We start from the raw sequence: 27,181 nt of genomic DNA, 5'->3' as shown, positions 1-27,181 counted from the left end.
CTTGTCTCTGGCTTGAAATAAACATGTGTGTGAGTGTATGTGCCAGAAGCAGGGAGAAGCAACGAGGAAAGGAAGCAGATGCATTTCATTTGCAAACATGAAAACTACAGATTGACAACTTTCCCCATCTCATGGAGAAATATAGCAATACAGCTGCTACAGATCTAGTTGGAACAACAGTTGCCCATGGTTGCTCCTGGGGAGACTTCCGTATACAGAAGAAATTGCCTTTTTTAGTTCACAATAAACCTCCATCTGCTACAGAGCTTGATCCCAAAGAAGTGAAAGCAGACTCAAAACTCCAAGGGGTTTGCTAATGTTCCAGGAAGGGCTGTCAATGCATTGCAAGTAGAGGAGACCTGTCATGACATATTTGTAAAAAGAAGGCCTCTGATTATCTCCAGGCATAAGACTGAAGAAGAAACCCGGGGGGGGGGGAGGGGATTTGAAAGGGGGAAATAGCAGCCAATATAATACATTTTGAAATCACCCTCACTGTAGTTATGATGTCACTAGAATGAATAACCGTACAGCCATGCCTTAGACCCACAAAGGAACCACAGTTCTTTGCTATATTGATAAAAGCCCTGCCTTTGTTCACACTTTGAATGGCTTCTACAAGAGGTCTGTGGTGGTGGGACTATGTAGAACAGCCATATAATCAGAGGATGACACAAATGGAAGCACAACTTAGACAGAGTCTGGGCAGGCATAGTAGTTAGTAACACCAAAGCACCTCAGCAGGTCCCACCACTAACAGTGCTTTGAGAGCAGCAGGTGGCTGGGCTAAGCCACCATTTAAATTTCTCCCACAATGCTCCAGAGCAATTAACTATTTCAGGGGCATTGTGGGAAAATTAAAATGGTGGCTAGACCCAGAAATCTGATGTATTCTGAAGCAGTTGTCTATTACTGCCCACCAAGGCCCACCCAAAGGTGAAGCGACCTACTGCACATATTACCACACTGGCATGAAGCCATGTGAGATACTTCGAAGAGATTCAGGTAACGGGAGTTTTGCTTGGATCAACAATGACATCTCAGTGTGAAACTGGTGGAAAAGTAGAATTTGGCTCGGTATCTGAAGACTAGTATTAGTGTGACATTCTGTATGCCACCCATGTACCCCACCAACACACCAGTGTTAAGAGGAGGTGTGTAAGGAGAAAGATCTAAGACTTCTGCTATAAATCACATTCATCTTGCAAGAGACTGGAGCGATGTTTCCCAAACTTGGGTCTCCAGCTGTTTTTGGACTACAATTCCCATCATCCCTGACCACTGGCCCTGATAGCTAGGGATGATGGGAATCGTAGTCCAAAAAATGCCAGTGTCCCAAGTTTGGGAAACACTAAACTAGTGGTTAGTTCACCTTAGTCAACACTTCTTATTCACAGCCATAGCAAAGGACCCTACTTGTAGCAAAGTGAATTAATTTCATCCCTAGACATCAGGAACACAACAGAAATTTTCAGTTTTCTCAGTCTTTCTGAAGAAAACTTTGTGGCCGTCGTTACTATATGACATCAAAGAAATCTTTGAAATCCCTTCTGTTCTTTTCATCTGATTCCCTGAGAAAGCAAGTTCTATCTACAAATGTATCAAGAACATAAATAAAATTCTGCTGGATCAATGTCTCATCCACATCCAACATCCCGTTCTTACTGTGGCCCAACCAGATGCCTAAGAAAAGCATTTCTTCATTTTAAAATGTACGTGCTGCTCTTTGCCTAGCAGCTCTGAGTAATTTGGGATGTCATCTCAGTCTTACTCTGAGTCAGATTTCACAGTCTCTTTCCACCTTTCACAATCTTCTTTCCAGACCCCACAAAATATATATCACCTCCTGCTTTATCATGCATTCCACGTACTCTGTTGGTTCTCACTCTTTTAATTAGAGAGAATGGAACTAAGTAATGAAGGTGAAAAGGAGAGGACAAAGACAATAATAGGGATGGGGACAGTGTGCCATCCCTGGATATTGTAGTCAGGAGCTGCAAATCCTCCTCAAAGAGTTATATTGCTGGAGCATCAGTTAAAACACTGTACATTAATTAGAGATAAATCTACAACAGCAAACACAAGCAAATGATGAAGGATTCAACTAGCCTGCCAATGGAAAAACAAACACAGCAAAATCCTAGTACAGGCATCCCCAAACTCGGCCCTCCAGATGTTTTGGGACTACAACTCCCATCATCCCTACTAACAGGACCAGTGGTCAGGGATGATGGGAACTGTAGTCCCAAAACATCTGGTGGGCCGAGTTTGGGGATGCCTGTCCTAGTAGCTGTGAACACTTGTATGGTGTGGAGTAAGGGTCCCCTATCCTTTTATGCTCAGAGGAACATTGGGAAATCTAAGTAATGGTTTTGGGCACCACAAAATACACATTTCACAGAAGAAAAACCAGCAATGCTCAGATATCCTTCCCCACAAAAGAGGGAGAAAACCTAGATTTCCACCTATCGGGGGAAAGCTGGTAATCCCTTCTCAACCAAACAGCTCTCCACAAAACCAAAAAAAAGCCTCAATGCTTTTTAAAAAATATATAGAAAATAGGAGCGTCAGGGGCCTTGGAGGGTGCCAAAGTGCATCTGAGGGTGCTATGGTGCCCAGCAGTTCCATGGCTGGGGACTCCAGATGTGAAGAAACCCCTAGCTTGGAGACACAGAAGGAGCGTCTTTATACAGTCATGTTGTTTAGTCGTTTAGTCGTGTCTGACTCTTTGTGACCCCATGGACCAGAGCACGCCAGGCACTCCTGTCTTCCACTGCCTCCCGCAGTTTGGTCAGGCTCATGTTTGTAGCTTCGAGAACACTGTCCAACCATCTTGTCCTCTGTCGTCCCCTTCTCCTTGTGCCCTCCATCTTTCCCAACATCAGGGTCTTTTCCAGGGAGTCTTCTCTTCTCATGAGGTGGCCAAAGTATTGGAGCCTCAACTTCACAATCTGTCCTTCCAGTGAGCACTCAGGGCTAATTTCCTTAAGAATGGATACATTTGATCTTCTTGCAGTCCATGGGACTCTCAAGAGTCTCCTCCAGCACCATAATTCAAAAGCATCAATTCTTCGGCGATCAGCCTTCTTGATGGTCCAGCTCTCACTTCCATACACCACTACTGGGAAAACCATGGCTTTAACTATACGGACCTTTGTTGGCAAAGTCTCTTTGGTCTCTGCTTTTTAAGATGCTGTCTAGGTTTGCCATCGCCTTTCTCCCAAGGCGTCTTTTAATTTCGTGACTGCTGTCACCATCTGCAGTGATCATGGAGCCCCAAAAAGTAAAATCTCTCACTGCCTCCATTTCTTCCTCTTCTATTTGCCAGGAGGTGATGGGACCAGTGGCCATGATCTTTATTTGTTTGATGTTGAGCTTCAGACCATATTTTGCGCTCTCCTCTTTCACCCTTGTTAAAAGGTTCTTTAATTCCTCCTCACTTTCTGCCATCAAGGTTGTGTCATCTGCATATCTGAGGTTGTTGATATTTCTTCCGGCAATCTTGGGATTCATCCAGTCCAGCCTTTCGCATGATGAATTCTGCATATAAGTTAAATAACCAGGGAGACAATATACAGCCTTGCTGTACTCCTTTCCCAATTTTGAACCAGTCAGTTGTTCCATATCCAGTTCTAACTGTAGCTTCTTGTCCCACATAGAGATTTCTCAGGAGACAGATGAGGTGATTAGGCACTCCCATTTCTTTAAGAACTTGCCATAGTTAGCTGTGGTCAACACAGTCAAAGGCTTTTGCATAGTCAATGAAGCAGAAGTAGATGTCTTTCTGGAACTCTCTAGCTTTCTCCATAATCCAGCGCATGTTTGCAATTTGGTCTCTGGTTCCTCTGCCCCTTCGAAATCCAGCTTGCACTTCTGGGAGTTCTCAGTCCACCTACTGCTTAAGCCTGCCTTGTAGAATTTTAAGCATAACCTTGCTAGCGTGTGAAATGAGTGCAATTGTGCGGTAGTTGGAGCATTCTTTGGCACTGCCCTTCTTCGGGATTGGGATGTAGACTGATCTTCTCCAATCCTCTGGCCACTGCTGAGTTTTCCAAATTTGCTGGCATATTGAGTGTAGCACCTTAACAGCATCATCTTTTAAAATTTTAAATTGTTCCGCTGGAATATTATCACTTCCAATGGCCTTGTTATTAGCAGTGCTTTCTAAGGCCCATTTGACTTCACTCTCCAGGATGTCTGGCTCAAGGTCAGCAACCACACTACCTGGGGTGTACGAGCCATCCATTTCTTTCTGGTATAATTCCTCTGTGTATTCTTGCCACCTCTTCTTGATGTCTTCTGCTTCTGTTAGGTCCTTTCCACTTTTGTCTTTTATTATGGTAATCTTTGAACGAAATGTTCCTTTCACATCTCCAATTTTCTTGAACAGATCTCTGGTTTTCCCCATTCTATTGTTTTCCTCTATTTCTTTACATTGCTCGTTTAAGAAGGCCTTCTTGTCTCTCCTTGCTATTTTTTGGAAATCTGCATTCAATTTCCTGTATCTTTCACTATCTCCCTCGCATTTTGCTTGCCTTCTCTATTTGTAAGGCCTTGTTGGACAGCCACTTTGCTTTCTTGCATTTCCTTTTAATTGGGATGGTTTTAGTTGCTGCCTGCTGTATAATGTTACGAGCCTCCATCCATAGTTCTTCAGGCACTCTGTCCACCAAATCTAGATCCTTAAACCTATTCCTCACTTCCACTGCGTATTCATAAGGGATTTGACTTAGATTGTATCTTACTGGCCCAGTGGTTTTTCCTACTTTCTTCAGTTTAAGCTTGAATTTTGCTATAAGAAGCTGATGATCTGAGCCACAGTCAGCTCCAGGTCTTGTTTTTGCTGACTGTATAGAGCTTCTCCATCTTTGGCTGCAGAGAATATAATCAATCTGATTTCGATGCTGCCCATCTGGTGATGTCCATGTGTAGAGTCATCTCTTGTGTTGTTGGAAAAGAGTGTTTGTGAAAAGGCTCAATATGGAGGCCAAATGGCCAAAATATTGGGAAATTTTGGAACAAGATGGAGATAGACTGAAATTACAGAGTTTTGAAAAATTAAAAAATAAAGTGCGAGACTGGCTTCATTATTATCAGATAATGGAGGCATATAATATGGACAAGAAAATTGGCTTCCAGGTGGAAAAATCAAAATTGGAAACAGAACTGTTAGAACCCAAAACTAAGAATCTGTCAAGAATGTATAACTTGCTGTTGAAATGGAATACTCAGGATGAAACGGTGAAATCTGCTATGATTAAATGGACACAAGATGTTGGACATAACATAATGATGGCTGACTGGGAACAGTTATGGACCACAGGTATGAAGTTTACGGCATGCAATGCCTTAAGAGAGAATATTATGAAAATGATATACAGGTGGTACATGACCCCAGTCAAGCTTGCAAAAATCTATCATTTGCCCGATAATAAATGTTGGAAATGTAAAGAAACTGAAGGTACATTCTTTCACCTTTGGTGAACGTGCCCAAGGATTAAGGCTTTCTGGGAGATGATCTACAATGAATTGAAAAAAGTATTTAAATATACCTTCTTGAAGAAACCAGAGGCCTTTCTCCTGGGCATAGTCGGCCAACTAGTGCCAAAGAAGGATAGAACTTTTTTTATGTATGCCACAACAGCAGCAAGAATACTCATTGCAAAGTATTGGAAGACACAAGATCTACCCACTCTGGAAGAATGGCAGATGAAAGTGATTGACTACATGGAACTGGCGGAAATGACTGGCAGAATCCGAGACCAGGGAGAAGAGTCGGTGGAAGAAGATTGGAAGAAATTTAAAGACTATCTACAGAAATATTGTAAAATTAATGAATGTTAGAATGATGTTGGATAGAAATTAAGTGGTTTTCAGCTGTAATATTTTAAGGGAATATGAAAAATGGATTATTTATAGGTAAAAATTTAACGTTACAATATTTTAAGATTAAAGACTAGGATAAACAAAGAGGGTAAGGATTTGCTGAACCAACAAACTGAACTGGAATACAAAAGAGGGAGGCGTGAGGAGGTCCGGGAAACAAGCTAATGAAAAATAAGTAATGGAAAGATTGTGCTGTTTTTAACCATTTTTCTTTTGTATTTTTTTTTCTTTTTTATTTTTATTTTGTAATATTTTGAAAATCTTAATAAATATCTTATAAAAAGAAAAGAAAAGAAAAGAGTGTTTGTGATGACCAGCTTGTTCTCTTGACAGAACTCTATTAGCCTTTGCCCTGCTTCGTTTTGAATTCCAAGGCCAAACTTGCCAGTTGTTCCTTTTATCTCTTGACTCCCTACTTTAGCATTCCAATCCCCTATAATGAGAAGAATATCCTTCTTTGGTGTCATTTCTATAAGGTGTTGTAAGTCTTCATAGAATTGGTCAATTTCAGTTTCTTCAGCACCAGTGGTTGGTGCATAAACTTGGATTACTGTGATGTTAAAAGGTCTGCCTTGGATTCGTATCGAGATCATTCTATCATTTTTGAGATTGCATCCCAGTACAGCTTTCGCCACTCTTTTGTTGACTGCTGGCCACTCCATTTCTTTTATGGGTTTCTTGCCCACAGTAGTAGATATGATGGTCATCCGAACTGAATTCACCCATTCCCGTCCATTTTAGTTCACTGATGCCCAGGATGTCAATATTTATTCTTGCCATTTCATTTTTGACCACATCCAACTTACCAAGGTTCATGGTTCTTACATTCCAGGGTCCTATGCAATATTTTTCTTTACAGCATTGGACTTTCCTTTCACTTCCAGGCATATCCGCAACTGAGCGTCCTTTCGGCTTTGGCCCAGCCGCTTCATCAGCTCTGAATCTACTTGTACTTGTCCTCCGCTCTTCCTCAGTAGCATGTTGGACGCCTTCCGACCTGAGGGGCTCATCTTCCAGCGTCATAACTTTTATATGCCTGTTGCCTTTGTCCATGGAGTTTTCTTGGCAGGGATACTGGAGTGGCTTGCCGGTTCCTACTCCAGGTGGATCACGTTTGGTCAAAACTCTCCACTATGACCTGTCCATCTTGGGTGGCCCTGCACGGCATAGCTCATAGCTTCTCTGAGCCCGGTATTGTCTACTTTGGCTAGCAGTTGTTTCCCAAGTCCTCAGACACAGATCTTTCCCATTACCTGATGTTTTTAACGTGCGATGGTGGGGACTGAACCTGGGAGCAGCAATGGGGAAACTTTTTGTCCCCGTGGTCCAGATCTGCCTCTGTGGGCCAACTGCAGGACCACCCAGCAGTCAATCATCTAATGTCACAATGATATCAGGTGACTGCCACCTGTCAAAGCTAATCTGCCTTTTGGATCTTGGCTTGTAGGACAAGTCCCCCCCCCCCCCCCATATAGTGGGGTGGATATTTTCAGTAGTAGTGGCCCAAGAAAATTTGATGCCTGAGGCAGAATGGCTAATGGTGTCCCCCACCCCCACTGACTCAAGATGCAAAATCCCAAAGGATGGCCAACTTATTTTGGCACCCAAGGAAGAAAATCCTACAAATATTCTTCCCCAGGTGAGAAGAAAATCGGTAATAATAAATAGCAAACAATCTGCTGTTTATTATCTGCTTGGTTTTGCATAATGGAAAGGCCAACCCTAAAGGATTTCTAGACCCCTGTAATCTTGTAAAACATTGCATTTTTAGTACCAATATCACCTACAAAAAGCATAATTATAAGAACTAATACTGAGAATACTAGATAACAAGGATAGGAAAACTGTCACTCTCCTGATGATGCTTGACGAAAACTCCCATCATCCCTCACCATTGGCCATGCTGGCTAGAGCTGATGGGAGTTGCAGTCTGGGGGGGGGGGGGACAGCTTCCCCAACCCTGCTGTATACCTTGTAACCCAGTCCACCAGACCACACCACCCACCCCTGCAAATCAATAGAGAAAAAAGTAACTGGATTTCTTGGTGGACTACAATAAAAAGCCAGCAGATGGCAATAATCCTTTGCAACATACAAATGTAGTATGCCAAGTAAAGATATTGCCACCTTTTGTTTAGCTTCTTTGCTTAATAATGTTTATTAGTAAGCAATTCAATACAATCTAAAACAGTTCTATAAAATGCAGTGTGCATCTGTTATTATCTGTAATTGCATATGTGCATGGTTAAAAAAAGCAAAACTGTGTACATTATAAACAGGTAGAAAACCAGATCATTCAAGTTAAAAACATCCGCAGAAACAAATAAAACAGGTCAGTCTGACAGGCCAAAAGCCTTGTTGTCAGAACTAGATCACTAGAGATTGGCTAAGTTCCCAAGCCACCAAAAAGGCCTTCTTTCTAAATCCTCAACATATACTCTCCCAGAAGTTGGCAGGGCAGAGAAAAAAGGCCTTTCCTGGAGATCTTAAAATTTGTGCGTGCTTGTATGGAAGAAGGTGGTCCTTCAGACCGCCAGGTCCCAAGTTGTTTATTGTCAGTTGATGATGTAGTGTGGTATAGTGGTTAGAGTGTTGGATTGGGAGCTGGGACACCAGAGTTAAAATCCTGCTTGGGCATGAAGCCCACTGGGAGACCTTGGACCATTCATAATCTCTTAGCCTAAGCAACCTCACAGGGTTTTCGTGAGGATAAAATTTAGAGAGGGAAAAGCATCAACACCACTTGGAACTTCTTTGAAGAATGGTGGGGTATTAATGCAATAAATAAAATAATAATAAAGTTGATGCTCAGCTCAAGGAAGCTGCTCAATGAACTTTGATGGTTAGAATGTGTTTTCTTCAATTAGCACTGATGGCTGGTGACTGATGGCTGGCATACAAGTCAGGTCTCAAGCAGGGGCTGAAAAAGCACTTGGTAGTTGCCAAAGAGCCTCAAGTCTGAGTTTTGCAGCCACCGTTCGAGAAGGAGCTGTGGGATTGTGTAACTTCACTTGTCCTGGGGAACTGATACTCCTTTACACATCTGAGTGCTCGCTAGACAACCAAGCTCAATGTGTATGTTATTCATCAATAAATGAATGGGACAAAAATGTCCCAAGTCTCCAACAACACTTTCAAAACTGCCCAGCATTTTAGGATATTTACACATGAGAAGCTAAAGTGCTTCCTGTATAGCTGCCTTGTCCAATGTGATTGCTTAGACCAGAATGTACAATTGATTTCTCTCCTACATCAGCATCGCTCACTTGGGACAGAAATAGCATCGAAGAAGCTCAAGTGTGATTTTAAGCACCTTATGCAAAAACACCCTCAGAATAGGGCTGCCAGCTGGCAAAGAAAAAGGGAATAAACATCACAATAGCCTAGCATGCTCTTGTGTCTTTAACAGCAGCTTGATCTGCAAAAATCAGCCAGTGAAACTTTTCACTTTGTGGTGTTTAAGCATGATCTACAGATCAAGCTGCTGTTTAGGACATAGGAGCAGAGACCAACATTCTTATACTTCAGAGCTGAGAGCAATCATTGGGCAGGAAGGGACGGACCCCTTTAACCTTGGATATATGAAAAGAATGCAGTCACAAAGACTTTGAAAGTTAAGAGTTAAATCCTAGAAAATACAGTACATATAAAACTGGTAAGCTTGAGGTTTTGCGACACCCAGACCCTAACTTTTTTATTATCTTCAGAGCCCTGCTGAGCAAAGAACTTTTCAATATCCTTAAGCAGGGCTTGCCATTCTGTCAGTTTCACAGACAAGTTGCTAAAAGTAGGCAAACCCAGCCCAACATTTCCCAACTTGGTGCCCTCCAGATGCTGATGGGAGTTGTAGTCCAAAACATCTGGAGAGCGCCAGGTTAGGGAAGAAAGCTGACCTGGTTTTCTTTTTTAGCAGAAGTCATCCCATCTCAAGCCATCCATGACTATTGCTTCCTGGAGTAAACCTTCTGTCAAATGAGAAAGAAAGTCCCTCTCTATTCTACTAGCCAGGGCGCACGTGTGTGAATTGTAGTGAGGCGTCTGTGGCCTTTCAGATGTGGCTAGTCCGGATTTTTAAAATATCCGCCCAGATTTCCACTTCAAATGCTTCAGGCTGAAATCCTCTGCGCACAGTGATTTGCAAGGGAGCCCTACTAGGGCAGAGCGATTCCTAGGTTTGTTTTGCCCACATGCAGCCCGAGAGAGAGAGAGCTCCCTCCCTACCCGAGACACTTTCCACTCTGCAAGCGTCAAAGTAGCCCCTTCTGCAAGCGTCAAAGCATGGCAAGGGACAGACCCCTCCGTTTTCTCCCCCGGTGAGCGCGGTGGCTGCGCCTTCCTGGACTAAACCACCTTTCTCGGCAGGGGGAGAAAGGAGAAAGGGTCTGGGCTCCCGGGAGGCAGCTGGAGGGAAAGAAGTGGCGTCTCCAGATGGGCTGAGCAGACTCCCCCCGGGAGGGCGCGGGAGGAGCGAGCTGAGCGCTTGCAAGGCGCACCGAGCCAGCTGAGCCCTCGAAGTTACCTCGGCGGTCGCCTGCGCCGTCTTGCTTCCTCACCGGGAGGAGGAAGGCTAACGAGGCGCCTGTGGGTGCTGCTGGCGGGGGAATGGGCTTCCTGGGGGCATGCTGTTGATGTCAGGGGTGGAGTCCAGCCGGAGCCCCTGAGCAGGGCGGCGGCAGCAGGAGGCGGCTGCTATGGGACAGCGAATGGGCACGGCGCTCCTACTCGTCGCGCTGGGTGAGTACCAGCCTTCCCGGCGTAGGGGTCGTGCTTCGATTTGGAGAGGGTCCGGATCATGGAGCTCAGTAACTAGCCCAGCTGAAAGTCTTTTCTCTCCATCCCGGAGGTGCGCGTCCTCTAGTTCTAAGGGTTAGTTAGCTACCGCCTCGCATTTCTTTTGAGCCTCCGTCTGCTTTGAACATCGGTAAAAGGGGACATAAAAATCTCGGCTGTGCCCTAAGTAGGTTGCCAACTGTTTTTCCAGGCAGTGCTCCTGTGTCGTTACTAACAACAACCTTTCAAGCAAAAAATTAACACACACCCTCCTATAGAGAGGAAATGATGGGAGAAGCTTCCCCTGCTAAATGTCTGCATCTTGGGTAGTTGTTAAAGGCATAGGAGCTCAGGGCAGGGAAGTTGGCAAACTCCAGTTCTAGGCATGTTTGAATACTTGGCAGCAGCTCCAGAGGAAACATCACAATGAACAGGTCGTGTATTAGACATGTATTGCATGGCTTAGATAGCTTTGTTGGTTAGAGTGTAGTGCTGATAATGCCAAGGTTGCAAGTTCGATCCCCGTATGGGACAGCCACATATTCCTGCATTTCAGGGGGTTGGACAAGATAATCCCTGGGGTCCCTTCCACCTCTACAATTCTGTGATTCTGAACTCACTTTGTAAGGTTCTGCAAATGCAGACAACCAAATTCAGGGCAGGTCACATTTCGCCTTCCACTGTAAATATTTCTCACCTACATTTTTATGCTGCCTGATCTCCAAAGAGTTCAGGGCAAAAGGAATGGACCCCTTTCTGCCATGTTATCCTCACAACACCTCTGTGAGGCATGGGCATAGTCGGGGGGGGGGGCAGGAGGGCAACTGCTTCTCCCTAAATCAAGCAAATCAATAAAAAAAATATTAACTGAGGTCCTGTCCACCCACAACATAAAGTCTGTTCCCTAGCATAAATCCTAGCTATGCCGGAATAGGTTAGTTTCTAAGAGGCAGCCCAGATCCTCAGCTTGCATCAAGACCCCCAAGTCTAAGTACCTGCACACTATCAGCAACTTCATGCTGGCTCTCATATGATGCCTATTAAACAGATCCAAACCTTAGGGAAGGAGGATTGTTCAAAGGCATTGGCTCTGAATCTGAAATGAGGGTGCCCGAAGGAGATTCCTTGCATCATGAGCTGTTTGACAGGGGAACAAACTCAATCAGAAGGAGGTAGACTGTGCTTTTAAGCAGAGGTTGGATGGCCATGCCATAGATGCTTCAGTTGTGACTCCTGCATTGCAGAGGGTTGGACTAGATGACCCTCGGGATCCCTTCCAACACTACCATTCTGTGAGTCTATTAAGTTACATGGATCCCCTTTCCATTTGCAGGGTACCTGCTCAGGTCATTGACTGCAGAAGCCCAGTGTGAAAACATTTACCAAGATTTATCTGACTGCATCTTAAAACTAGGAGAGAATATGGCCATCTATGAGGAAGAAGAGGATGAGGAAGATGAAAGGGACCAGATGCAAGGACTGTATGCTGTCTGCGGGTGAGCATGCATATAACACCATCCATCCATCCATCCATCGCTGACACATCTTGCTTCCAGATTCAGTGCTACTCTCCCCCAAATCCTGTTCTCCACTGTGAATTTTGGTGTCAAGTATTCCCCAGATATTTTCTAAATACTCCAAATATAGACCTCTCCCATAATTAAGTGGGTGACTCCATATCTACTCCACATCTAGGACAGGAAAATGAGACACGGGTGGCGCTGTGGTCTAAACCACAGAGCCTAGGGCTTGCCGATCAGAAGGTCGGCAGTTCGAATCCCCGCGACAGGGTGAGCTCCCATTGCTTGGTCCCTGCTCCTGCCAACCTAGCAGTTCGAAAGCATGTCAAAGTGCAAGTAGATAAATAGGTACCACTCCGGCAGGAAGGTAAACGGCGTTTCCGTGTGCAGCTCTGGTTTGCCAGAAGCGGCTTAGTCATGCTGGCCACATGACCCGGCTCCCTCAGCCAATAAAGCGAGATGAGCACCGCAACCCCAGAGTCGGTCACGACTGGACCTAATGGTCAGGGGTCCCTTTACCTTTTATTCCCCAGATATTCTCTAAATACTCCAAACATAGACCTCTCCCATAATTAAGTGGGTGACTCCACATCTAGGACAGGAAAATGAGACTCCACACAGACAGCAGGCACATTTTCCTGCATATCCAGGGGCACCACCATAGCTCAGTTTGCTCTGCATGCAAAAAGGCCCCAGATTCAACCCCCAGCATCTCTAGGTAGGGTTGGAAAGACACATTTAAAACCCTGGAGAGCAGCTGCTGGTCAGTGTAGACAATGCTGAGCTTGGTGGATCAATGATCTGATTTGGTATAAAGGAGATTCGTGTGTTCTTACAATGGCTTGTTTAATATACACACGGACGTCTGAGAAAAGAGCATGGGTATAACCGCTCCATCTGCTATGTGCCCGTTAGGCTGAAAGGAAGCATGTGGCATGCCTTCAGCCCAGAGAAATTGGGGTCAGGGAGCCTTGCAATTAGATGCACACATTCCAAATCTCAGTTTCCCCCTTCTAAGGTTGTTAGGATTTCTGCCCTCTTCACAGCACTCTGATGGGTAATTAATAAAGGAGGAAAAGTGTTTCCCTCTGATCCTGTTTATCCCCTCCTGGACTGCTTCAGTGGCACATGGGGCAGAGTCCCTGATAACTTTGCAACTCTTGTGGGATGCCTATAGCGTAGCCCAGGGGTGGCAGCCCTCAGGAGCTATTGTACGAGAAGGAAGAATTGGTGGTCTGAGGAGATGTTGAAGGAAGAGCAGGGAGGATCATGCCTGAGGAGATTCCGAAAAGATTGAGAGAGGAATGGGGAGCATATAGAAAAGGAGGAAGGGAGAAGGAACCACAGAGAAGCCAGCTGCCATGTTCTACCCTCACAGAGGCTTGAGGCCTCCACCAGAGGCAGAGACATGCCTGAGAAACTTTCAAGAGTGCATGCAAACAGTCATTCTTTTCAAGTGGGATTTAATCACACACACTGGCAAATTCAGGTTGCACCATCAAAGCAGATTTGGAGCTCTTGGGCAACAAACCCGGTTCTCCAAAATGGAAAACTGCACCAGAAAGTGTGGGATAACACTTGCTTTGACGCTGCAGTTTCATGTACACCATACACCTCTTGTTTCTTCCCTTCTTTTCCTAGCCCCATTTAATAAATCCTTGCTCTTGCCATCTCACCACACCCTGCTTTTACTAAGTTGTTCACTGCCTCCCCCCCCCCCATTGCCTCTTTTCAAGGAAAGTGGGGCTGGGGACATCTGGCATTTCCCTCCCACTAAAGTGCAGAAATACAGTGTAAAGGATCCTATGAATAAGGATGAAACGGGACGTGGGTGGCACTGTGGTCTAAACCACAGAGCCTAGGGCTTGCCGATCAGAAGGTTGAGGTTCGAATCCCCGCAATGGGGTGAGCTCCCATTGCTCAGTCCCTGCTCCTGCCAACCTAGCAGTTTGAAAGCATGTCAAAGTGCAAGTAGATAAATAGGTACCGCTCCACCGGGAAGGTAAACGGTGTTTCCGTGCGCTGCTCTGGTTCGCCAGAAGTGGCTGTCATGCTGGCCACATGACCTGGAAGCTGTACGCCGGCTCCCTCGGCCAGTAAAGCAAGATGAGCGCCGCAACCCCAGAGTCGGTCACGACTGGACCTAATGGTCAGGGGTCCCTTTAGCTTTATGAATAAGCTGCCTACTGAGAAGGTTTCTGCTCATCAAGATGGCTTATAAATATTCTAAAAATAAGTTATAAATATAATTACCTTGGGGAGGGGTGTAGCATTGTGGTGTCAGAGGTGACATGGAGGCCGGAGAGATTTTACTCTTATTCCTCTGAGCTGTTTGTTTATTTATGAGCATCATGAAATTAGGCCCCACTTCTTTCCTTCAGAGGTGATATTAGCTGCAGGGGGCACAGATAGATAGATACCCATGTGTGAAGCTACAGAGGGCCTTATTGGTAGTGGCACCAACCCTGTGGAATGCCCCCCCCATCAGATGTTAAGGAGATGAGTAATTATATAGCATTTATATAGGAAATTATATAGCATTTATATAGGAAACATCTGAAGGCAGCCCTGTACAAGGAAGCTTTTAAAAGTTTAATGTTTCATTATGTTTTTATATATGCTGGAAGCCACCCAGTCAGATGGGTGGGGTACAAATAATAAATTATTATTAATTATATTTTATCCCTCTGCAGGGAGACCAGGGGAGAGGGAGATTTAAGTTGGGATAATGACATTGGCAGAAGAAGGAATCTAGGTTGTCCCTCAGTTGCTTATCAGGATAATAGGAACTAAGAGCTATGCCTTGCATTTCTGGGATGTATAAAGTCCTCTGCATCTGTTCTTTTCCAATTAGAACAATTCAATTTTTTTTTTAATCATTGCCATTGTTTTATCTGTTTTTATAATTGTATTTTCCATAGTTGTAACCCACATTGGGGCCTTATGGTGACGGGTGGGTCAGAGAGCTTGCAAGCAAATAAATAAAACATGTGGTAATAATTATGGATAGTAATAATCAATGAAATGCACTGATTCGGGGCAGAGGCCTAAAAAAGACACAAGTCAGTCTTGAATCCATTTGGCCTTTCCAAGGAGGGGCAGCTTCAAACTGAGAAGCTTGAGGTTAGGGTGGATATGCAGCCATTTGTTTACTTGTAATCAAATCAGGATAGATGGGAAGGCAATCAGGTACCAAAGCACCAAGCCCCTCAGCCCGGAGCAGGTCTGGGCCTGATTAAAAGCGAGCAAGGGAGATGGAAGAGATAAAAAGTTTGCTGAGATAAATGGGTGCCATTGTCCAGGAATGCAATCAAGGAAGAAGCGAAGCTCTGGGAAGGCATAAAACCAGCTAGCCCATCAAGAAAAAAGATGCTGAGATTAGAAAGGCAGAAAAAGCAATAAATAAGAATAGGGAACCGGCAAAAGGAGAAGCCAGATTAGGGAGAGGGTAAAGACATATTGTGGGGTTGGGCAGGAGGTTAATGAAGGAGACAAGAAAGTCTTGGAGGAGGGAAGATGAAGGGAAGATGACCTCTAAGGGGCATTGCGCCTGAATTGGAGTTTGAGCCTTGGGAATTTGTTGTTGTTGTTTAGTTGTTTAGTCGTGTCTGACTCTTTGTGACCCCATGGACCAGAGCACACCAGGCACTCCTGTCTTCCACTGCCTCCTGCAGCTTGGTCAAACTCACGTTGGTAGCTTCGAGAACCCTGTCCAGCCATCATGTCCTCTGTTGTCCCCTTCTCCTTGTGCCCTCAATCTTTCCCAGCATCAGGGTCTTTTCCAGGGAGTCTTCTCATGAGGTGGCCAAAGTATTGGAGCCTCAGCTTCAGGATCTGTCCTTCCAGTGAGCACTCAGGGCTGATTTCCTTAAGATTGGATAGGTTTGATCTTCTTGCAGTCCATGGGACTCTCAAGAGTCTCCTCCAGCACCATAATTCGAAAGCATCAATTCTTCGGCGATCAGCCTTCTTTATGGTCCAGCTCTCACTTCCATACATCACTACTGGGAAAACCATGGCTTTAACTATACGGACCTTTGTTGGCAAGGTGATGTCTCTGCTTTTTAAGATGCTGTCTAGGTTTGTCGTTGCTTTTCTCCCAAGAAGCAGGCGTCTTTTTGGGAATAGTTATTGTAATAATATTGCACGATACCCCAATCTCTGAGCAGTTCGAGGTTCCAGGCGCTCACCCAGGGTTTGTGTTTCCTTTGGAATGAGGTACAGCACAGACTGTGGTGTCTTTATGATATATGGTTTATTTACACATATCTACAACCTGAGCCTATGATGGAAGGGTTCCCAGCATTAGCAAGAAGGTCTTGCTTCTCCCATAGCCACAACCTTGGATTCCAGCAGAAATCAGGCATGGTTCTGTCTCCCAGCTGCCTGCCTGCCTGCAACTTTGCTTCTACATCACATACCTTAACTCTCTGGTCTTTGTCTTTCTAACTACCAGTGAGTTGAGGGAGAGGGGCCCCTCTCATTTGTCACCTGGCACAGAGCCACTTCCTTTGTTACCTTAATGGCCTGCACCTCACCAGAAAGCTAGCCCGGCTATTCGTGGAATTGAATCCATGCTGGATCCAGGAATTAGAAGGGGGCTCAGGCATACAGCCTACCCCATCCAAATCCATAATTATAATATTTGTTAAGAACTTTCAAGAGTTCAAAGTGCTTCACACACACTATCTAGTTACAATTAGGAACACAGGAAGGTACCTGCCTTATAGCAAGTTGGATCGCTGGTTCATGTATTGTCTACACTGATGGGTGAAGTGGCTCTTCAAGGTTTTAAGCCGGTGCCTTTTCCAGCACTACCTAGAGACTTTGGAGATTGAACCCTAGGATATAAGATGCTGTACAGCCTTTCTCTTTCTTACAACAACTTTGCAGAGTAAGTCAGTATATTAGCCTCCATATTTCAAGTGGAGAAGAATGAGGCTGAGAGAGTCAAACTGGGGATTTCCTATTGGTTTCTTAATCACTGCAAGCAAGCAAGCTCAGCCACACACCAGATTCTTGCTACTGTTTTTAAACCCCACTTTCTAACTCTCCGTGGCATAGCTAAAGGGTAGCTCTCGTTCTCTGTAGGAGTGATCCCCAAGAACTCTCCCCACCCCACCCCCCCACAAACTTTTGCTCATTTTCTTAGAATTACCTCACTGAGGTAGTAATGTAAAACTTTGTATCTGGGCCATACCACTTTAGATTGCAGGCAACGGTTCCCATGGTGATGGTGTGAGGTGATTTAATTTGTTCAGATGCAACCCTAACTGCACTTACCTGGGAGCAAGCCCCCTCTTTTTTCACAGTAAATCAGTACATAAACAACAACAGCCTATACAGAATCAACCATGTTTTAAGAATTAGGAAATGGATCCAGATCAGGGCTGTATACATATATTTAGAGGTTCTGTGTGCTTAACCTATACACATGTGAAATTTAGTACTAAGCATGTTCAGCACCTAGAGAACCTCAACTTTTATTGAAATTTCTAGCCCTTAAAAGATTATGAAGTTGGGTCTGAAGATGTGTTCACCACAAAGGATGAAATATCAGAAACTATGGGGAAGACACATTTTATTGGGTCGGAAACCAGGGCTTCAGCACTCTGCCTGTTCGTTTCTTTGCCTCTTCTCATGAATTGGAGAAGAAGAATTAATGAAGCAAACTATATGAGCATATGCAAGCCTTAATTAACCTCCTTTATACAGACCATTGGATTCACATTTTGTTGATGCGGAGTTAGGCTTTCTTGTTTTGTTTTGCTTTAATGCAGAATACATACAACCTATCATTGTGTTGCAAGACCTGAGTCACTATCATCCTGGATATGCCCTGCCATTCTTTCCTGCTATAATGGAATTAAAACAATACTGTCTTCCCATGATGTTCCTGTTCCATGTTTCTCTCCCTCTGCTAGTGAGAAAAGGCTGGTCAGTGACAGATATGGAGATCATAATAACTGATGCCTCAGAAAGCAGCCTGCTATGAAATTGATTGTATTTGTTGTTTGGTTTTAGTTGTGCAACATTCCCCCAGAGTCCAACGCTGACAGGTCATGTGATTATGGCCTGTGTTTGTGAACAGATGGAGGCTGCAAAAAGTGAGGCATGCTGGGGATTGTGATTACCCAACTGAGATGGGGAAGGGTGGGGGAGAAAGAGTGAAGAGAAACAAATACACACAAAAAATGTCCTTCAAAGTAGACACTTCAGTTTTCATGCCTCGCTCTTCCTGTCTTTGTTGAAGTCAAATAATTTTAAGCTGCTAACACTAAATTTCTCCTTTGCCCCCTGCAATTATGCTGTTGCAGAGGCAAGGCTTGTTATAAGGCAAAATGAGTTTACCTTGTTTGGCAGCAGCTTCTCTCATTATTATCTCAGGACATTTATTCTGCCACAATAGTTCTGTTTAATGAGCTCTTTACAGCTGGCAACCAGATAAGTGTTCTCTGAGATTTTATGCACACAGACATACACACACCAGCCTTGTTTCATGATTGTGTAAGGATGCCTTGGACAAAAGATGCTTTTTGTATAACCAGGGTCTTCTTTGGGCAAAATGTTCCACTTATGTGAGAAAGACTGGTGGGTTTTTGGTGGGTGTGTTCGGCAACATGTCATTAATGCAATAGTTGTGCATTAGCGATGGATTTTTAGTGGACCATCCACACATTCAGCTTTATTAGATGTTCAGTGACACTTCCCCAATGTTACCACCTTATTGCTGTCTGGAGAGGCACCCTTGTGCAATAGCACAACGAAAGTGAAGCACATACCCTTGCACGTTTGTGGTTACAGGATAGAGTTACAGGATTTCAGCTGGACACTACAGGACATGCACCGATTGCAAACAAAGTAGGATGTCCACTGAGAAACAATTGCTGGGGAAACTCAGTCAGATGGGTGGGGTATGGTAAATAAACTATCATCACCATCATTATTATTGCAGCCACAAATAGCACTGAAAGTAGGAACACATATAACCTCACTGATACAATCATGGGCACAAATAATCATGAATGCACAATAAAAAGGACATCTGAAGGGACCCATTGTAACATTACAATCAAATATTTCCAGAAGGAAAATGTTTCAGCAACACCAGAAAAAAAGATACAATTCACTTTCACAGTGCAGCTATTGCAGTAACAGCCTAGCAAGGGATTACAGTCAGGACTCTGTCCTATGTCCTGCTTCCGCCCCATTTTAAAAAATCCATTATATCTCAATCTATTTAGTCTGGAATCCATGTATTCATTGGAAGAACTGGAATTGGTTAACCAAGAATTTAGTTTGCACCCTGTTTTGAGCACTTGTGGTGGGCGGGGCCAGAGGCAAAAGTGGGTGGAGAAACTGATGTAAATTTTACATGGTAGCCTAGTTTGTGCATTTACACACCCCTCTCCATCCAACAAGAGGCATTATCAGCATTCAAAGACACATTCCAGCCAGGCAAAAACAATCAAGGAGGGTATGGAGCAGGGCCAGCTAGAGAGGGTGGCTGGAGAGGAGGTGAGGCCTGGAGAGAGGTGTGGAGGACCACATTCATTCCCACGGCCTGAAGGTCTCCACTCTTGAGCTAGATCAACCTTCTCAGGGTATCCTATCCTGCTTAGGCATCCTGAAATTTGGTTCTTTCAACATCCATCCTAATGTTCCTCATGTAGGCTGCATTCGTATGCACAAAAGCAAAATGTTAGGTATCCTAGGAGTTATTCAGGAAGGACTGCCTATAGAAGAACTTGTTCCTATGGGGATAAATTTGGCACAGGGATCATGAATTCATATTCATGGCAGCCATGTGAGCATATTACAGAAGTGCTGCTAGACTTGGATTGTCCCTTTTTTCTTCCTCTAAGGTGGACAGAATCACATTGAGAAGGCTGGAAAAGTGCCTACTCTGGTCATAACCAACCAACCAAGCCATTCAGGGTTTATGTCAGGGGTGGACAACCTCTTTGAGCCAGTGAACATTTTGAGTGCCATGGGTGCCAGTCACAAAATGGCTGGCATGGGGGTGTGGCTTTACACAAAATGGCTGCTGTAGGGAGCATGAGAGAGGCCAAGCCAAAGCAAACAGGAATTGAGGAGAAAGAGCAAGAGGCCTTTTGCGGGTTGTGGATTTTTGAGGGGATTTTTACTGAAACATTTCATGGGTCCCATAAGAGCTGCTTGTGAACACCCACAGACCCTGCATTGATGATCCCTGCTATATGTTCTGCTTTACAGATAAGCAATTTCTAACTGTGGCTTCTTTGTTTTATGAAAAGAAACTAAATATTCTCCTTCTCCTGCTGCAGATATTGGGAAGAGTTTCACACCTGTGCCGTGGCTGCCCTTTGGGAGTGCCAGAGGGAGGCAGCAACTATCTGGGAGATGTTGAAAAAGGAATCTAGGAAAATCAAATTCCAAGGCAGCCTTTTTGACCTCTGCGCCTCCAGCAACTCCCAGAATTTCAGCTCCTTGCAGATTCCATCTATTTCACTGTTAAGCATCACTTTGATGGTCACGTGGCTTAATTTATAAAGGGAACCACTCTGCACATATGTACATATATTTATTTCCAGATCTTTGATAAATATTGTTAGGGGTTTTGTGTTTGTTTAGTGAATGCTTGGTTACATTATAAATATGGAGGGAAATCCACTGCATTTTCCAGTGATCTGGGTTGTCAAGAACAAGTCTGGCAAGTGTTCCAGTTTGACTTTGCCCATGAGAAGTTGCTTGTGAATCTCAGCTTTAAACCACTGAACTTGGAGGAAATGGCAGCACAAGCAAAGGGGCACCTACTTTCCTTATTTTGGTCTGCTGTTTTGGATGTTCTTTGATAAAACTACCAATCAAACTATTGTGTCGATCTCTTCCCATAACTACACAACCATTCCTAAGGACAGTATCCTGGACAACCTCCGAGAACAGTAAATATTAGGGAACTAAAAAGGGCAGTTTGAGCTCTTATAAACCATCAGGAACAGATTTTCCCAGAGAAACAAATTCAAATGGTTGTGTTCCATCTCTGGAACAATCCTCAAAATCTCTACTGACACTCTGCCATTTTAATATGCTAATCAGGTTATACACCCGTTTGATTTATTAAGGTGTTTTTTGGACAAATGATTGCACAAGAATGGTAAGATAAATGGTACTATATTATGTTGGATTGTGGTTTCAGGTGCCAATCAAGAGCTCTGACCTAAAGCTGGTGCATAGAACCTCAGGGCTACATAAGAATATATGAATCAGGCCAAGGGCCTTCTAGCATCTTGTTCTTACACTGGCCGGCCAGTTGCCTGTGGGAAGCCAACAAACAGGACCTGAGGGCCAAAGAAGGAACTCATGCTGGCTTTGCACACATTTACAAGGGATCAATGTAAACTGTCAATCCTCCTCCTGAAAACCACTTTTTCTTCATTTCCCAAAATGTGATGCAAGAAAAGAGTAAGTGCTGTCAGCGCTTCTGAAACTCAGGGATATGTCTGAACGTGTTTGAGGTTGAGAATGATCTCCTGCAATTTGGCAGTATTCCAGCCCTGTTAGCAGAGTAGTTGTGCATACCATACCTGTTGCTCTAAGACCCATTTGAGTTTCTCCACCTCTCTAGCATAGTGTAAACCAGCAGTGGAGAGCCTCAAGCTTATGAGCCTAATTAGGCCTGCCGAGCCTTCTTGTCTTCCCTTCCAGATGCAGCTTGAATGGCAAGGTTTCAAAGGCATTCACGCCTCTGAAATATTGACTTCAAGCCCCGTCTGCAAAAGTGCTCCTGATTCTTCCTTTGAAGTGGATTCACCTGACATCATATGACATCAAGCCCCCTGCTCATGTGGCAAAGTGTGTATGTATGAGTTTTGGATCTAGCCTGCTGGCCAGATCCAAGACCCACCACTGGTGTTAACCATGCTGGCCAACCCGCCAGCCTCCAGCCCAATTGCTTGTAGCCCCTTCCACACTCCATCTATCAATTTGTAATGAATATATGAGTCAGTCTATTTCCCCATTTGGCTCAGTATGGTCTGCTCTTGACTGGCAGTGGCTCTCTAGGTTCTCCAGAAGTTTCCCGCCACCTGCTACCAGAACCCTTTAACTAGAGAGAACATGGGTTGACCTAAAACCTTTGGCATGTAAAGCACCTGCCCTGCTCTTAACCCAAGGGCTTTCCTCATTTCTGCCTGCCAATTTGGCATAGCTATTACAGGCATAGGAGGAAGGCTAGAATGGAGGTGGGGATTGGTGAGTCTCATACTGAGCATCCTGTGAAGGGAGAGGAGTGAAGAGGTGGGGGAAGGTAAAAACTCCATCATGCCTTAGCTGGCTTCAGCTAACAATTGTTCTAGCTTTGCAAGATAGCTCTGCGGGCAGACAGTGGGTTTCCTGTCTGCCGTCCTACTTAGCTGAAGCAAAAGAAACTCAGCTCGGCAGGCCGGTAGTGGTTTCCTATCTGCTTCAGTTGTGGTGAGCTAGCTTCTCACCTCAGCTGTGCAAAATGCAAACATTTAAAATGCAAGGCAAACAATATGCAAAGGTGGGGGAGGAGGGCTTAGCTAGCCCAATAAGGTAATAAAGTGTATCTCTGCCTGTTGATTGGGGAGCAACTGGGGGCCAAGCTTGCAGCTTCAGTATAAGAATGCTTGGAAGACAATAGGGGGGGGCCAGTCTTTGGAAGCTATTCCACTGGCTACCTCTGCGCAGATTTGCAATAAACCTTTTTCTCTGTGGAACCCACCCTGGTGTATTTTTTTGACTCCTTCATGCTAACAGCAGGGGCAGGTGACTGGATCCGGACTCCTTAGGATCAGATATCCTAACATATCTGGTGCATTGGCCGGGAAGCCACCTCTCCTGCTGCTTGAGCTTGAAGGCCAGGCTCGACTGGACGAACAGCTTGGATCGGTGTAGACGGCTCCAGCGCGCACCCGCCAGTTGCGGGAGGAATCCATCACTCCGTTCCTGAGTGGAGACGTCCGGTCGTGGGAGAAAAAGGATCGGCCGAGGGAGGACACAGGGTGTGTCTCAGGACATAGAGGTAAGCTCTTGGGGAAAGAGAAGAGCTGGAGATCTGATCAATCTCACCTGGAGTGTGGCAATTAAGTGCCCCCAGGAAGGCTTGGCCGGGACAGTGGGGTCCTGCTGCCAGTGTGTGGAAAGGAAAAAAGGGGGGGTCCCTCTGCCAGTCTGTGGAAAGGAAAAGGGTGGAGGGTGTGGAGGTGGACTGTGAGGGTGTGGAGGTGAACTGTGTGTTGTATGACCAAATACTCCAGTGAAAGGATGAATGTGTGAGAGGTCGGGGCTTAGCGTCTCCGTGGCCAAGCGTGTCTAGGGCTGTACTCGTCCAAGCCACAGTCTGTAGTGTGTGAAGTGGGCAAGGTGCTGATTTTGGCTAGGAGCGGAGTATTCTGGTAAACATGGGTTCAGGAAGCAGTAAATGTACACCTTTGGAATGCTTCCTGAACAACTGGAAATTGGCCACAAAGGATGATGATTGGGGATTCAAGTTGAAGAAGGAGAGGCTTAGGACCCTTTGTGAAGTGGACTGGCCGACGCAGGGCACTGGCTGGCCGTCCCAGGGCAGTTTTGATGGGCGGTTGATCAATCCCTTGTGGCAGAGAATAATTGCAAACCATCCAGATCAAATTCCCTATATTTCCACGTGGAAAACCAATGTGGATAAAAACCCCCCTTGGCTGCAGGCTTGCCGAACTGCTCCACCACGGGCAAGGATCTGTGCCGTCCGGCAGCAGAAATTACCTCTTGTGGTCCAAGACACAGAGGAAGATGAATTAATTGTGAGGCCACCTCCTTATAGACCCCCAACACCGGCACCAGCACCACAGAATGATCCACCCCTGCAGAATAATCTCCAGGATAACCCCCCCAACCCAGTTGCTGGCAGCCCTATCAACCCAAGCCCTGAGGATAAAAACCCCACCAAATCAGAGACAGATAAGGAGGATGAAAGTGATGATGATGAGGGGGATGAGGAAACACTGTTAAAGATGTTGGAAGAGAAGGTACAGAAGGGGGAGAAGTGGAGTAAGAAGCAAGACAAATGGATAAAGGACTATGTAGACCCCTATAAAGACCAAGTGGATGTTAGTCCCCACCTCTTAGAAGTGGCACGTTGTGAGGATGGGCACTGGAAGAAGAAACAAAAGAGGTGGCTGGAGGCAGCACGTAGAGCCGCCACCCACCATGAGAGAGAGAGAGGGAAGAAAGATCAGGCTACAGCCTTGATGCCCCTCTGGGTAGTTTATGACCCCCCGGGACCGCCAGGGGAGAATGGGGCAGCAGCACCACGCACCTACACAATCCAACATGTGCCTTTTTCAACTGCTGATATTTGCAATTGGCGCAATCAGAACCCCTCCTTTGAGGAGAACCCAGCCAAAATCATCAAACTTTTTGAAGGGATCTTTAAAACTTATGACCCTACCTATGATGATGTTCAATATCTTTTGGACTCTCTGTTAACAACGGAAGAAGTCCGGAGGGTCCATAGTGAGGCAAGGGCGCATCTGAGGCAGTTACAATTAAATGATAACCAAATAAATGATGCCTACCCCCGAGCCACTCCTAATTGGGACTATCAGGATCAGAATGCTCGGACCGCCCTGGCAACATACAGGAACCATGTACTGGCGGGAATGAGGAGGGCAGCTAGGAAGCCCACTAATTTGGCTAAGGTGGCTGAGGTGGTCCAGAAATCAGATGAGTCGCCAGGGGTTTATTTGGAGCGCCTGAAGGAAGCCTACCGGCAGTTTACCCCTCTGGACCCAGACGATCCTGCCAATGCTCCGGTTGTTAAGGCAGCCTTTGTGGCCCAAGCCACTCCCGATATTCGCCGAAAAATTCAGAAAACCGAAGGGTTCCTAGGCCATGGGCTGGAGTGGATGTTAGAGGTGGCACAAACCACATATAACCAGAGAGATGAGGTAGCCCAGAAGAAGAAAGAAAATTACCAGGCTAAGAAACTCATGGCTCTGCGCGCCAGCAACAGCGGCACGGGGGAACCTGCCCGGGGAGGAGGGCGCGGCCGCCTGGGACGCAACCAGTGCGCCATCTGCCGCCAAGAGGGCCACTGGAAGAACGAATGCCCTCAGGGAAGAACCGGAGGCAGGGGAGGCCGGATTCCTGGCACCATCCCCATGGGAGATGGCACTGACTTAAGACCCTGGGGTGCGACTGGGGGACCCTCCAGGGGACGAGGAAGGGGAAGAGGAGGCCTTTGGTACCCGCCTGGGAACTGAGGACAGGCTGAAGCCATGAGCCTGCAGCAACACCAGGATGAATATTAGGACAGACCGGGCCCAACTAATTTAGGTTCCCGTGAGCCCATGGTCAAAATGCAAGCAGGGAACCACATGATTCCTTTTATGGTGGACACGGGTGCCGCTTACTCGGTCGTCCCAACCCCCGTTGCGAAACTAACTACAGAATTCATTAATATAGTGGGAGCCACTGGAAAGTCCCAGCAGGCACCATTTCTACAGCCGGTCACCTGCAAATTAGGAGGCCAAGTGGTGCAGCATAATTTTCTGTATGTCCCTGAATGCCCTATTCCATTGCTGGGAAGAGACTTGTTGTCCAAATTACAAGCCCAGATCACTTTTAAACCATCCGGAGAGGCCACCATGTCCACAATGCCACCCGGAGAATTGGTTGTGGAAGCACCCCTGAGGGAGTATTGGCGCCTCATGATGATAAAAGAAGAGGAGGGGCCCATTCCAACCAGCCTCCTAGAACAAGTGAATCCTGAAGTATGGGCTGAAGGCAACCCTCCTGGCATGGCTAAAAATATACCCCCAATAATTGTAAGGACGAAGCCCTTCGCGAATCCGGTGGCTGTGAACCAGTACCCCATCCCTCGAGCGGCGGCAGAAGGAGTGTGGACTCACCTGCATAGGCTCCTACAACATGGCATCTTGAAACCCTGTCAATCCCAGTGGAACACTCCCTTGCTTCCAGTACAGAAAGAGGGAGGTGGTTACCGTCCTGTCCAAGATCTGAGGCTTGTAAATGCGGCCGTGGAAACCCTCCACCCCAACGTCCCCAACCCTTACACTCTGCTGAGTTTGATCCCCCCTGATGCGAAATACTTCTCCGTGCTCGACTTGAAAGACGCGTTCTTTTGCTGCCGCCTAGCGGAGGGGAGTCAGCACTTATTCGCTTTCCAATGGACGGACCCAGTCACAGGCACTAAAACTCAATACACTTGGACGCGCCTCCCGCAGGGCTTCAAGAATTCACCAACTCTTTTTGGGGTAGCTCTAGCATCGGACCTTGCCAGTTTCCCCACTACTCCCAGTAAGATTGTGTTGCAGTATTTTGACGATCTCTTAGTGGCCTGCGTGGACGAAAGCGCGTGCCACGCAGCCACGCGGGACCTCTTAAACCACCTGGCTGAAGCAGGCTACCGAGTCTCCAAGTCTGCCAGCTGAGGACTAGTGAAAGATGGTGAGAGCAGCCATCTTTGTTTATTCACATACCTCCTCATCCATGTCTAAAGCAGCATCTACAGGAAACCTGGTTTTAATTACAAAGGCACATCCAAGTCGGGGGAGCAGAACCCTCTCCTAATTTTCCTCCCTGCACGGTGTTGACCCCTATGCTTTTCTCCCCAGCCCACCTCACTCACTGTGTCAGAGCAAGGCTAGGAGAAAAGTGCTTAAGAACATAAGAGACCTGCTGGATCAGACCCAAGGCTTCTCTAGTCCAGAATCCTGTTCTTACAGTGGCCAACCAGATGCCTATGGGAAGCCCCAAAGCAAGACCAGGGCACACGCTGACTTGTGACTCCGAGCAACTGCTACTCAGAGGCATGGCACTTGTGATTCTGGAGGTAGTACATAGCCATCATGGTTTGTAGCCATTGATAAGCTTTAGCCTCCATGAATTTGTCTAACCCCCTTTGGAAGCTGTGCAAGTTGGTGGCCATCACTAGATCTTGTACTTGCTTCAAGAATGCAGTGAAGTAAGGAAGGAAAGGGGGTGAGTTCCACTGCCCT

The 27,181-nt window shown here is 45.8% G+C and overlaps 1 protein-coding gene across 1 annotated transcript; it reads left to right on the top strand.

Moving 5' to 3' along the window:
• The first annotated feature begins 10,406 nt into the window (after positions 1 to 10,406).
• LOC308478954 (neuritin-like) lies at positions 10,407 to 21,027 on the top strand. Its single transcript, XM_081009151.1, has 3 exons — positions 10,407 to 10,620; positions 11,990 to 12,152; positions 20,483 to 21,027. Exons 1-3 carry the CDS (start codon positions 10,578 to 10,580, stop codon positions 20,706 to 20,708), a joined length of 432 nt encoding a protein of 143 aa, XP_080865277.1. The 5' UTR covers positions 10,407 to 10,577; the 3' UTR covers positions 20,709 to 21,027.
• Positions 21,028 to 27,181: the final 6,154 nt, after the last annotated feature.

This window comes from Podarcis pityusensis (assembly GCF_964106645.2).
Source record: "Podarcis pityusensis genome assembly, chromosome: 6".
Classification (NCBI taxonomy): domain Eukaryota; kingdom Metazoa; phylum Chordata; class Lepidosauria; order Squamata; family Lacertidae; genus Podarcis; species Podarcis pityusensis.
Note: the sequence above shows the minus strand (reverse complement) of the source record. Positions and strands in the feature narration are given on the sequence as shown.

Excerpts from the sequence above, each read along its gene's own strand:
- LOC308478954 (XM_081009151.1), top strand. The coding sequence starts at position 10,578 with ATGGGACAGCGAATGGGCACGGCGCTCCTACTCGTCGCGCTGG. Across the intron at positions 10,621-11,989 it reads GCTCCTACTCGTCGCGCTGG|GGTACCTGCTCAGGTCATTG; the intron begins GTGAGTACCAGC and ends TTCCATTTGCAG. Across the intron at positions 12,153-20,482 it reads GGACTGTATGCTGTCTGCGG|ATATTGGGAAGAGTTTCACA; the intron begins GTGAGCATGCAT and ends CTCCTGCTGCAG.